Source organism: Chlorocebus sabaeus, chromosome 21 (assembly GCF_047675955.1).
Source record: "Chlorocebus sabaeus isolate Y175 chromosome 21, mChlSab1.0.hap1, whole genome shotgun sequence".
NCBI classification, from domain to species: Eukaryota; Metazoa; Chordata; class Mammalia; order Primates; family Cercopithecidae; genus Chlorocebus; species Chlorocebus sabaeus.
The window spans coordinates 13,722,294-13,736,000 of NC_132924.1; the positions used below are offsets into that span (position 1 = coordinate 13,722,294).

General features: G+C 39.6%; 1 protein-coding gene across 1 annotated transcript in view; it reads right to left on the reverse strand.

The window, feature by feature from the left end:
- ABCA13 (ATP binding cassette subfamily A member 13) overlaps positions 1–13,447 on the reverse strand; it is a 502,662-nt gene extending 489,215 nt beyond the window's left edge. The window contains exon 1 of the mRNA XM_073008854.1: positions 13,379–13,447. Within this exon, the coding sequence (XP_072864955.1) occupies positions 13,379–13,447 (69 nt within the window). The remainder of the gene's footprint in view (positions 1–13,378) is intronic.
- Positions 13,448–13,707: the final 260 nt, after the last annotated feature.

Sequence of the window (13,707 nt, forward strand, 5' to 3'; positions counted from 1 at the left end):
TGCTACTGTTATCATACTTAATGAGCTGATTCTAGAATGTATTTGGGAGAACAATGATCAAAAATACCCAAGACAATTTTCATCAACAGGTTGAAAGAACTTGTCTTTTCACATAACAAAGCTATGTAAAATAATAGTAATTAAAACACCATGCTATTAGTTTCTTAATAAGCAAAGTAACCTATGAAACAGCCTAGGAATAGAGCTGTGCATATTTGGAAACTTGACATACGAGAATGGTGGTTGACAAATCAAAGGGAGAATAATTTCTTCCACAACAAATTGTGCTATAAAACTGGTTATTCTGAGAGTAGAGATGGAGGAGGCAGGGATAGATTAGGTCTTTGTCATCATCACGTACAAAACTCTAAATGTGAAAAAAAAAAAAAAAAACTTCCAACCTAGGCAACATGGAGAAATCCCATCTCTACAAAAAGTACAAAAATTATTCAGGCATGATGGTGTGCCCTTATAGTCCCAGCTACTTGGGGGGCTGAGGCAGGAGGATTGCTTGAGCTCAAGGAGTTGAGGCTGCAGTGAGCTGTGTTCTCACCGATGCACCCTGCCTGGATGACAAAGTGAGACCCTGTCTCAATAAAAAATAGAAGAAACTTTCTTTTTATTTTTTTTAATCTTGCTCCGCCACCCAGGCTGCCATGCAGTGGCACGATCTCATCTCACTAAACGTCTACCTCCCAGGTTCAAGTAATTATTCTGTCTCAGTCTCTCAAGCAGCTGGGATTACAGGCATGTGCCACCATGTCCGGCAAAGTTTTGTAGTTTTAGTAGAGATGGGGCTTCACCATGTTGGCCAGGCTGGTCTTGAACTCCTAACCTCAAGTGATCTGCCCTCCTCAGCTTCCCAAAGTGCTGGGATTACAGATGTGAGCCACTGCACCCAGCCAAAAGTAAAAGAAACTTTAGAAAAATGTTCAGAAGAAAACATACAGTTTTCTTTATGTTTTGTTTATGCTTAAATAAGACACAAAAATCATAAACAAAAGAAACAAGCTATTTACAAATTTAAAATCTCTGTTCTTCAGAAAAGCCATTTGAAGAGTGGATAGACCAACCATAGACTTAGAAGGATCCATTTCAACATATATAACTGACAATGGAGTGTCTGTAATACCTACAAATGCCTACAAATCAATGAGTAGGAAATGATAGAATCAAACACAATCAAAAGAAATGATCAGACAGGAGCAAAATATGAACACCTTATATGATGCTCAGTTTCAGTAGTACTCAAGCAGATGCAAATTAAACCCCAATGCGATCATCGTTTTACACCCACCAATTCGGGAAAATGTAAAAAATCTGACAGAATACTCATTGTCAGTGACCATATGGATAAACAGGAACTTTGGACAGCAATTTGACAATATTAGTAAGCTAAACCCAATAATTCAATAACCATGTAGTAAATTGAACCATATTAATTTTGTTAGATTAGACTGGTTTCAACCTTAAGAAAACCATATGATTTAACCAAATACACAGTTGTTAAGAAGGGATTATATACGTGAACCAAACGGTATGCTCAACGCTCAAAAGTGTTTACACAGCATTCATCATTTTTGTGAAAGAAAAAAAAAATTGGAAGTCATGCAAAACCCATCAATGGGAGAATAGATCAGTAAACTGTGGTGTACTAAAGCCATAAAAATAAGTGTTTTCACTCATTCATTCATTCAGAATTGTGTACCACGTCAGGCACTGTTACAGGGACTGGGGAAATAGCAGTGAACCAACATGACCTAGTTTCTGTCCAGAAGGATAGAATGAATGTCCTTGTGAAACTAAATGAAGCAGAGCCATACACAACTCCTGAATGAGGCTTTCCTGGGAATTCAGACGTGAAGACCAAGCCCTATCCTTAAGTATTTCGTCCACGTAACCATGGAGCATTTGCAAGCACTTGTTCATTCATTATTTCATCCTCACAACAACCAGTGAGATAGGTAATACTGTGCCAGTTTTACATCTTGCATGTCATAAAGTTATTATTTAGTGCAATATCTTGGAACTAATTTGTGATGGTACCTGGACAGAAGCTCAGGCCCACAGATTAAATATATAATTTTCCATCTGTCTTGAACAAACAATTTCCAAACTGAGTTTAAATACATTTTTAAATCCTCCAAGTGGCTCATGCGGTATGTTGATTTGGTTGCAACTAAAAACCACAAAGAATAAAATGCTTAGGTACAAAAATAAAATTGTAAATGAATAAGAAAGAAAGAGAGCCTTTCAAAGGGAGGAGCTAGCCAGAAGATCTCATTGTCTGAGAGAAGAGGAAAACACCATATAAGTTTAGAATATCAAGGAAGCTAAAGTAAAGCACATAATTAGTCTGTTGCCCTTGTCTCTGGAAACAAAGGGCTTTGAAGGAAGCATGAAATTCTATTGTGTCTCTTTGGGGCATTTGGGGCCTCTAGATGCCAACCTCTCAAAAGAGGGGACTTTCCCAGATGTATTTTGAAGTTCTTATTGTTAAGCACTGCAGGAAAACACAGTCCAGTGTTCACACAAGGGGTTCCAACAAAGCACAAGTCAAAGCTAAGAGAGAGTCCAAGTGCCAAATAGCAACTATAGTTACAGTTGATCTGCCTAGATCCTTTACACTTGGGAGTCGAGGCTTCCAAACGTCTCTCCCCAAAAGTCCAAAATTCCTTCCCCAAGTAAACTTTTTGCAAACCTTCTAGTTAGTTGGATACTGATAAAAAGAAATAAACCAATTTTTTCTTCTTTCTCTCTTTTTTTGTGAGAAGTAGCATTGTTTTTTGGCTTTCTATTGAAAAATAATTGCTTTTCTTTCAATATGCATTCAATGAACACTTATTTAGCACTTTCTCAAACATCGAGCTAGAGACTTTGGCATTATAAAGATGAATGAGGAATAATTTCTCCACTCAAGTACTCAAAGGAGACACACAAATAATCAAAATGAAGTATGAACACTGAAAGGAGATGCATATTGGTATAACCTTTCAGGAAGTCAAGTAAGCAAGATGTTTTAAAATTGTGAGATGTGCATGCTCTTCGACCCGAAGATTCTCATTTGGTAGATTTTTCATGAGGAAACAATTGGGAAAGAATCTAAAATAGGTATAAAAGAGTTATTTTAATATTGTTTCAACTGCAAAAAACAACTGGAAATTAAGCATCAATCGTTAGGGTATTGATATAGCATTTTCAGCTAAACACAACTATTTTTAATGGAGCTAAATATATACATTTATGGACATTTTTTGAATCCACAATTATTATGAAGGGACGAGTTAGAATGTTTGCACTAGTGACTTAGGACGTAGTGCTTTTTCTGCCATGGCTGAGTGCAGGTACTCTATGGAAAGCCACAGCCAGAAGGAAACTAGCAGGCAGGTAGGTATACAGGACATCAAGCAGTATACTCCTTCCACTGGCACCCTGGAGTCAGCCAAGAAGACTCCATGGAATGAGGAAAGAGGAATGGTGAGAGGATGCTCTCATCCCAAGCTCCTATTTATATTTAAATGGAAATATAACCAAAATACCAATTGAATAAATTATTAAGTCAAAATGTCTCTAAAATATAATTGGTAAGTAAACATGTTTTTAAAAACAAATATTTCCTAAGAAGAAAGAAGAGCTATGAAAAATTCTAATGCTACAAAATATTAGAACATAGTATGACATTTCAGTGCTTTAAAAAATGTAAAATTGGTGCAAAACAGAAATGTAAATATACGCAGTGGCGTGGGAAGTCCAAAAAGAGGCCCTACTACTTTTATTTTATAACAAAATGACCTTTGATGTACAAGGAGGTAAAAAAGAGTGATTTAACAATGACATTAGGCTATTTGAATGGAGACTTTTAAAAAAAAAAGATAAATTAAAACATTATACAACTCAAAAGTAAATGAAAGTGTAAAAAAGGGTAAATTTAATTTTAGTAAAACAAAAAGAGAGCAGAAAATTGATCAAAGTTATGGATGAGTGACGTATAATTTCAGCAGTTTTGAAATTACAAAAGACATGTTTCAAAGAAAATGAAAAGATATTTTAAGATATACGAATTGTCAAGTCTGAACACTAAAAATAAGAAAAAAAGAGGATAACTAAACAAAGAAATATTTGTCGTGCATGTAATCACCAGGCTTCTAATGACACAACTGGAAAGAATTCGATGGGCAAGTTACAGAAGGAAAAAATAGAGAAAAAATTAATTCTTACACTAACTCCTTAAAATAGAAAACCAAGTAAGCCTTAATACATGTACTGTTTGCAAGCACAGACCACACTGAGTCAAGGACAATACAACACTGGACGCATCGACTGGCTTTACATGAACTGTGCATCCCTTCTGAGCAGACGCCAGTCAACAAATGGCACGAACCCAAAAAGGGTTAGTAATTCGAGTTCCCTTTGGATTTAGCCATATTACTACTTAGAATCTGGGGGTTTTTGTTTGTTGGTTTTGTTTTGTTGTTGGTGGGTTTTGTTTGTTTGTTTGTTTCATTTCATTTTGTTTTGTTTGAGATGAGGTCTCACTCTGTCACCCAGGCCGGAGAGCTGGAGGGGGATCGTGACTCACCACAACCTAGAACTCCTGGGCTGAAGCAATCCTCCCGCCTCATCCTCTCTAGTAACTGAGAATACAAGCGTATGCCACCACATCTGGCTTAGAATTTATTAAGAGATGTCCAACATCTGCTGGGCATGGTGGCTCATGCCTGTAATTCCAGCACTTTGGGAGGCCAAGGCAGATGGATCACCTGAGGTCAGGAGTTCGAGACCAGCCTGGCCAGCATGGTGAAACCCCATCTCTACTAAAAATACAAAACCAACAAAAAACAGCCAGGCATGGTGGCTGGCACCTGTAATCCCAGCTACTCAGGAGGCTGAGGCAGGAAAGTTGCTTGAACCCGGGAGGTGGAGGTTGCAGTGAGCTGAGATGGCACCGTTGCACTCCAGCCTGGGTGACAAGAGAGAAACTCCATCTCAAAAAAAAAAAAACCAAAAGATGTCCAGCATCAATATAATGTGATGTATCAAAAGAATAGTATGTTAGGATAATCGAATTACCACCGGAAACAAGGAAATCCCGCAACAGAAGCAGTAAGGGCAGCGCCTAACCCCACCTGGAATTTGGGATTCATACCACCCATGCCAATGTGTGTTGTAGACACGGAGTTCAAGGCTGTCCTAGAGACAGCACCAAGGCTGTGCTGTGGCAATACGTCCAGTAGTTCCTGACACCCCTAGCATGTGCAAGAGTGTTTCCTAATTCTCATAGTCTGGTGGCATTTGTTCCTAGCTCACCCGCTTCAATCTTCATCAGATACATTCAGAGTGCTGTGTTGATGTTGTTTACTCGAGAAACCTGTCCAGAAGCGCCATGGGCTCAGGCATCAGATAAAATCGAGTCTCAGCACAGCTCTGCTGCTTCCCCTCAAATGGGCCTGTGCAAGTTAACCACCCTTCCTGGCTCATTTTCTGTAGCTGTGAAATGGGAGTAAGAAGTTCTGTCATGCAGGGTGTGCGAAATCGGACTGATATCCTGGTCTCAAGTGCATGATTGTTGGCAGGGAAAAAGAGCATACTCTGACACCATCTGGCTCAGCCGATGTGACAAAGTGCAGAAGGAGGGAGTGTGCCCTCAGGGCCTGCCAGGATCACAGCACAGTGCTATTTTAGTTTCCATCTGGGATCTTTTGTAGCAGCCCCCGTGAGCTGCCACTCAGACGTCATTCCGTGGGTCCGGAACAGGACACCGTACCTCCTGGCTGCTTCCCTCTCATCCCTAAGGAATGGTTATTTTCCAAGTAGGTGGGCACAAGAACACACAGGTTCAATTCTCCCAGGAGCTCCAACTTCAAACCTGGAGGATGACAGGTGCTGTCTGGCCGGGACAGCCCCAGAATCAGGTAGGACCAGGCACAGGTACTACCCCTCAGGGGACCCCGCTGGCGTAGCCAACAATAGGCAGCTGGGGAGGATTAAATCATCCCTGACAGGAATGAAGCAGAGAGAGGAGAGGACACTCACTGACCTCGGGCAAGGTTTCCTTGAAAAGAGCCCCCAGAGTTCCAAATTGAAAAAAGAAATGTGCCTTTCACGAGGACCAGTTCCCCAATAAACAGCCTCAGCCTCCAATACAATCTCATAAAAACAAGGCTTAAGGCTGCTTTTGCCTCTGGTCTCTCACATTATTGTTACTGTGATGGTTTTGTTGTTGTTTGTTGTTTTTAAAACCTTTCCTGTAATTGAAAAACCCTGGCCTATCTGGGCCAAAGTAAATAACTATGCCAGGGAACTCCAGGCTTCCCAAGGAGATCTGCATTCACAAGTAAGAAGGAAAAGCCTCTTGGGAAAATAAGTCTTTGTTTTATTGTTATTATTTTTGGTTTTCGTTTTGTACAGAAGCCACATAAATCCACCATCCTAAATAAAATCTCCCAAACCTAGCTTTTTGACGATCTTGTCATTTTCTCTCCAATATGCTGGTAACAATTTCAGCAAAAGAGTAACCTAGAGAGAATTATTTTCTCTTTTCAGCCTAACAGTCAAATTGGTAAATGAGAAACTGGATGACTTGTCTTTGAAATCCAGTCAGTTTTCCATACCTTTAGAAGACTGGATAATCTCACATTCTTTTTTTCTCATTTTATTTTATTTTATTTTACATTTTTTTTTTATTTTTTTGAGACAGAGTCTTGCTCTGTCACCTAGGCTGGAGTGTACCAGTGCAATCTTGGCTCACTGCAGCCTCTGCCTCCCAGATTCAAGTGATTCTCCTGCCTCAGCCTCCTTAGTAGCTGGGATTACAGGCACACACCACCACGCAAAGCTAATTTTTGTATTTTTACTAAAGACGGGGTTTTACCATGTTGGCCAAGCTGGTCTCAAACTCCCAACCGCAGGTGATCCGCTCACCTCGGCCTTCCAAAGTGCTGGGATTACAGGTGTGAGCCACCACGCCCAGCCACTATTCTCACATTCTTAAACTCAGACAACAATGCAGGACAAAAGAGATGCTCACTGCACAGCCAGACTCTTAATGATACGCTGAGACGCTTTCACTGTGCAAGGAGTTCCCTCACTGCCCTTCAAAGTTGTGTTTTTATATTTGGTTGTTTATTCAATCACTAGTGCTTTGAGAGAGGGTGTAGGAGGAAAATAAAGCTAAAATTAAAGGTTTAGAAGCAAATTAAGATCAATTGAAATTAAAGAAAAGGCACTGCTGATACCATGGTTGTGAATGGGGAAAACCAGGCCAACTAACCCCAAACAGCTTAGTAGAGGCCAGCGCATGCTAAAAATATATATATATAAAGGGAGGTTTGCTTTTCATTAATTCGATTTCTGAACTGCTTTTCCTAGATCACTGCTCTTAGTAAACCTGAGAAACACTCAAATGGCCCGCAGTGGCCTTACAGTGAGGCAGTTTCCTACCAGGGTCCAGTGCAAGGCGAGTCCTGAAGGCCAGGGCAGCCCAGGCCAAGCCCCAAGATCCCACGGGCTCCCGATTTAATGACAAGTAGGAAGATCATCAACTTTATCTTCTCATCTAGCCAAACAGAAGTTGAATTCCTCTACATTTTATAAAAGAGCCCTCGGTGGGAGCTTCGAGTTGTCAGGAGTTCCATCGCACCTGCACTGCTGTATGACTGCAGCCAGAGACGAAGAAGCCATCTTGTCAGTCATCCGCGTGGCCTAATCGCAAGAAATGTGTCACTTCTGTGTAAGTGCTGGAGACGAGAATAGTTCAAGGGCTCCCACACCACCTGAGGACCCTCTCGCCTCTCACTGCCAATCTTGTTCCGCAGTGCTGGAGTCTGCAGCTGAGCGGGTTTGTATATGGAGCGCCCCTGGGTGTGGGCCGCTGCTGAGAAGTGGAGCAGAAAGTGCACTGGCTCGCAGGTGGTTGCTCAGCAGCACCCCAGCGCCACTTCTGACCCGCAGCTAGTGAGGATGCCCTGACCCCAAGGACCTCTAGACATAGGAGCAGTTCAAGACTAGTTAGTTTAAGACTTTTCCCAACCTGACTATGAGAGAGATCAGGCACCTCACCTTTTACCTTCCGGCATCTGCTGATCCCCTTAGTAAATCCTTATAGCAAATTTGACAACAAATAGTTGATGAGCTATAACATGTAACTATGCAAAACCAGCAAAAAATCCAACCTCTAAAACAATGTCCAAAAGAAATAGGAGCTACTTTACTTCTGAGGCTTGATATCTGTAAATTTTTTTCAATTTCAGAAAAAGAAACTGTAGCTAGCAGGATTAGTGTTTGCAAAATAAAAGTATTCTTTGTAACACCAAGTTCAGTTTTTAGCACCTGATTTTGGTAATAGACAAAAATCTCAAAGAAATGAGATTATTTTGTTTTAGAAAAGAAAAACACACACACATATACACACAAAAGCTCTGAGGTTTGAAGTAGTTGAAACTTTAGAATATGTTTCTTTACATCTTAAAGGAAAAAAAGTGATTTCCAAGGTAGTGATCTTGGAAAGCTCTCTCCCTAGCCCCAGGGTAGATTGCTAGGAGGTAGATAGGCAGCAGCAGAGCGCAGCAGGGATTCAGCCTGGGTTTGGGTGAGCTGACTCAGGTCTCTCTAATGCTGGTGGGAGGGATGGCATTTGAACTCAGACACTCTAATAGGCTTCCGCGTATTCCCCACAGACCAGGTCAGAGGATGAACCCTGGTGTGACGCCATAATTCTTATTCATAACTAAAAGAAAGTATTCATTTTATCACTGTGGCCTTTTAAATCAAGAATGCGGTGCTTTATGTATGGTAGACATCTGGGTATCTGTCACTGGGTTCTGGGGTGTGGTTTCCATGGGCAGAAGGATGTTCCTAGTACAACTGTGGCCAGTGTAGTTTTGTTGTTTCCATTATCCTCTTCCAGCCCATAGCTGGGAGAGAACCATGAGTTTTTTAAAACATTGATGTCCTTGTATTAAACTATGCTTCAACCCTCTTCCACTAGCCCAAGTCTTCAGTAAAATTGGCCAGCCAAACCCAAAAAGCTGATATCACTTACAGGATATCAGCTTTCCTTAATGGAGTAAGGGATCAGAGTCCTGTCCAATTGGGTGGGGAGGGAAAGGAGTGAGTAGCAGTCACAGGAGGCAAGATTCAGAACAGAGATCCAAGGTGTCAACAGATGTAGGGTCCTGGAGACAACAATGACCCTATGAATGGTCACTGCCCCATGATTTGAAGGATAGATTAGGGGAAGTGTACCATCCACAGTACACATGCTACAGGCTCAGCTGCTCTGTTCAATATTAAAACATGGGAGAACCCAAATAGACTGCAGAACTAAGAGCTATCCAAGGAGCTTACACTTGGCTTACATGATTTTCTTGTTGTTGTTGTTGTTGTTGTTATTGTTGTTGCTGTTGTTAATTCTTTAAGGTAAGAAGTAGCTGGTGAAGGTAGCGGGAGCGAGAGTAGATTTGTTAAAGGATACAAAATTACAGCTAGATAGGAGGAATAAGTTCCAGTGCTCTATATGACTATAGGATGACTATATAATAACAATGATATATCATATAGGCCAGGCGCAGTGACTCACGCCTGTAATCCCAGCACTTTGGGAGGCCAAGGCGGGTGGATCACCTGAAGTCAGGAGTTCGAGACCAGCCTGGCCAACATGGTGAAACCCCATCTCTACTAAAAATACAAAAATTTGCTGGGCATGGTGGCGCGTGCCTGTAATCCCAGCTATTCGGGAGGCTGAGACAGGAGAATGGCTTGAACCCAGGAGGCGGAGGTTGCAGTGAGCCAAGATCATGCCATTGCACTCCACCCTGGGTGACAAGAGCAAAACTCTGTATGAAATAATAATAATGTATCATATAGCTTCAAATTGCTACGAGGAGAATATTAAATGTCCCCAACACAAAGAAATAATAAACATTTGACATGACAGATATACTCATTACCCTGGTCTGATCACCATACATTATTTGTATTGAAACATCACTATGTACCCTATGAATATGTGCAATTATTATCTGTCAATTTAAAAAAATTAAAATTAAAAGAAATAAAAAGTAAAATAAGTAATGAATTAGATTTATTTACAGTTAGAATAAAATGTAGAAATTAATAGAAATTCACGTGGAAAAGCATGGATCGAAACCGCTGAATATTTGACAATGTTGATGGCATTGCACTGGAACTATCCATGGGGACTCCCCTGAGGCATTGTCAACTGCTCTCCACCTGCCCAAAAGCAATGTGTCCTTACCTTGACCCAGAATCTTCCCCAGGAAACTTATTCAAGAGAAATGATCCAGGAGAAGGTGTATCCTTTGTGCATAATGATGTTATTCATAACAATAAGAGCTGGAAAGTACCTTAATCTTTAACATAAAGAAATGGTCAAATAATTATGTGTATCCAACTGATTAACTATTATTCAATAAAACCATTAAATAAGAAGACCACAGAGCAACTTTCAAAATGTTAGGCTTCAATATTAAGTGGGGAAAAAGCTATGATTTTAATTACATAAAAATATTGCATTGTGTATGCCTAAGGATAAGAAAAGATCACAAAAGTAAGTTAATTAGGATAATAAAATTTTAGATGACCTTAAAATGTTTATCTTTTGTTTTAGTGCTGTTTTTACAATAAATAAAAATCAAGAGGAAAAAATAAATGGTATTAAAATAATGGTAATAAACTATTTTTTCCAAGAATAGTAGAATTTTAACAATCTATAAAGCTAGGTATTAAGTATGATGGGTACTATTTATCCATTATTCTATTTTTTTAAATTTTTGTTTGAATCTATAATAAGATTTTTTTGAAGAAACTATAATCATTAAATATAATAAAGATTTTTAAAAAGCAAATGTAAAAGCATATGCTGATTTGCTCTTTATGAATGATACAAATCATTAAATTATCACATGTATGCTGACACTATGGACATCTATTATGCATCAATTATTTTTTTTAAAAAAGCTAGGAAAAAAACCAGTAAATGTAAAAACAGACAAGTTTCCTTCATCTAACAAGTAGTTCCTGGCTTTACTCACTAAATAAAGATGTATTTGAGGCCATTTATTCACTCGGGCAGTTTGGTTATTCCACAGTTCATGCCAACACCTCACTTCCATAGTTCAAAAACAAAGAATTTACAGATTATCATTGGACAATGGGAGAATGCTGTGAAAAATAGGTCAGTTTAAAGACATTCACCCAGAGGGGCTTGCCCTCAATATTTCCACTGTAATAACATTAAGATATGTAAACATATTCACATTTTATCCCCCTGGAGTTCTGTTCTAACCCAATTGTGCAAGCCACAAACTGAGAGTTACCCTGTGCCTCCTCCCCTCACAGCCCACAGTTCATGTCCACAGATGTCTGAGGCCACCCATTTCTACCATATAAGAAAATAGCTCCCATACCAGGTACTGTTGCAATCACATGTACAAACTGATTTAATCCTTACAAACAATTTCATTTTACAGAGAAGAAGACCAAGTTAAGAAATTGCCTGAAAAAATAAACTAGTAAGTGGCAGAACTGGGATGTGAACCCAGTCAGGCAGCTCCAAATTCCATGCATGGAACCACTTGTGTTGTTTCCACTCTGTTGCTATTCTAGGCATTGCTATAATGAATAACCTTGTAAAAATATCACTTCCCATTTGTACAAGGACATCTGTAGGATGTATCCCAAGAGGTGGTTTCATTAAATATTTAACTGCATTTTTTGTTGCTTTTGTCTGAACAGACTATAGTTCCTTGTGGGCCAGGAACTCACTTTTCTTGTTCACCCACTATCTGGCACATAACAGAGATGCATAAATGCTTTATTCTTTCCTCCTTTTACTTATTCAACAAATATTTACTGAACATCCATTGTGTGCTAGGCACTGTTTTGGGTGCTGGACAATATATTGGTGAACCAATTGGGGAAAATGTCCAGTTCTCATGAATGTAACGTACTAATGTAGGATCCAGAGGCAATTGGCAAATAAGAAAATCTGTGCTATGTTACAAGATGATAAATACTAAAGAAAAATAAGGCAAAGAAAGGCGGGATGCAGGAGATACCATTTTAAATGAATAGTTATCAAACAAATAAAACCTTCTGATGAGGATGTTTACCTTAGCAGCAAAAATAATTGTGAAAATTTTTTAAAACTCAAGTGTCCATTAAGGAGGAGTAGGCAGGCTGGCTACCTCGGTCACCGAACTGTTTTGAGGTTGATAAGAATAAAGCGGAAAGAGCAGTGCCTGGGAACCAACTTCCACCTGTAACACTCTTTCATGGGAAACTAGGCTAATTCCCTAAAACAAACTTGCATGTCAATGAAATACACTGTTTATAAATGTAAAACTACCTACACAGACACGAACACATTAACAATCGATGAAGAGCATCTCACTCCTTTATTGCTGAACTTAAAACTTTTGTACAGACTTTCAACTGAAATTATTTTGATCCTGAAGATCACATAAAAAAGAAAACATCTCCTTTAACATGTATTTTATTTCAAGACAGAGAGAGAGAATATTCTGGCTGTGAGGATTCAGCAAAATGTAATTCAATGGCAATTACTAAATCTCTTCAAACCGAAGCATTTGCCAGCAGAAAAATCCCATAGGTTAACTGTAGACCTTAAAATCAGAAATGATATAGGTAAATTACTGCACATCTACTTCTCCTAAAAATGACATTTATAGGTGTTAATGTGTGTATAGTAGCATCAGGAATAAAGTTAATCATAATAATAAGCAATTGATTTCTATTTCATAAAACATACACTTACAGGATATTTGCTTAAGTACTCACACAAGTTTGATTTGAACAATTCCAATCTGCTTAGAAAACCTTGCTAATGTAATTTAAATAAGTTCTATAACACTAAAGACGTGACCCTACAGGATAACACTGCGTGGACGCGTCATGCCCTGCTCTGGTGAGGCACATTGTGCAGTCTTGTGCTTTGGAGTCAGTACCTTTAACATTCTGTTTATGCATTAAATGCAGCCAATGCTTTGTTCCTTAAACCTGAGAATTCACTGGTCAGTCGTTACAATGAATGCTCAGAACACAAATTATAGTTCAATTCCACTTGTTTTTTGTTTGTTGTTTGTTTGTTTTTTAGAATTTTTCTAAATTTGCCCTTTTCTGATAAATTATTTAGCTTTTATTTCATGCTGGTCATTAAAGTGTTCAGCTACTTTGACCCTTGGGACAGGTTTTGATTTAAAATAATCCAACCCTCCCAAATTCTCTGCAGCGTGGGTGTTTGTACCTGCCAGGAGGCAGAGGCAGGCAGACAGGAATAGACCCTGATCTCGCTCCAGACCTCACTGGAACCCTACAGAAAACCAAGGCAAGCACTCACCGGGTTCCTGAGTCTGCAGAGCCAATTCTTCCACAGCAGGGCTTGGAACTGGCGCCCGACGTGCCCCATGCCTGCTGCTCCCTGCTCTCAGTCAGGAAGCCTGCCTGTAAGGATGGTGCTTATATCTGCTGGGCTCAAGCGAAGGCATGTTGCCTATTAGTCAATTCTAACAAAAGTGAGTGATGCAAGAGAGATTACTGGTGACTGAATAAAACAGGCATCAGATGTCCCCTCTTGTTCTGCATCTGCTGAGAAATCTTTTCACTAGCTGTTCAGTGTTTCAAGAGGGTTGAGTTACAGAAAGCTGCCTTCAGGGACTTTTTTGGGCA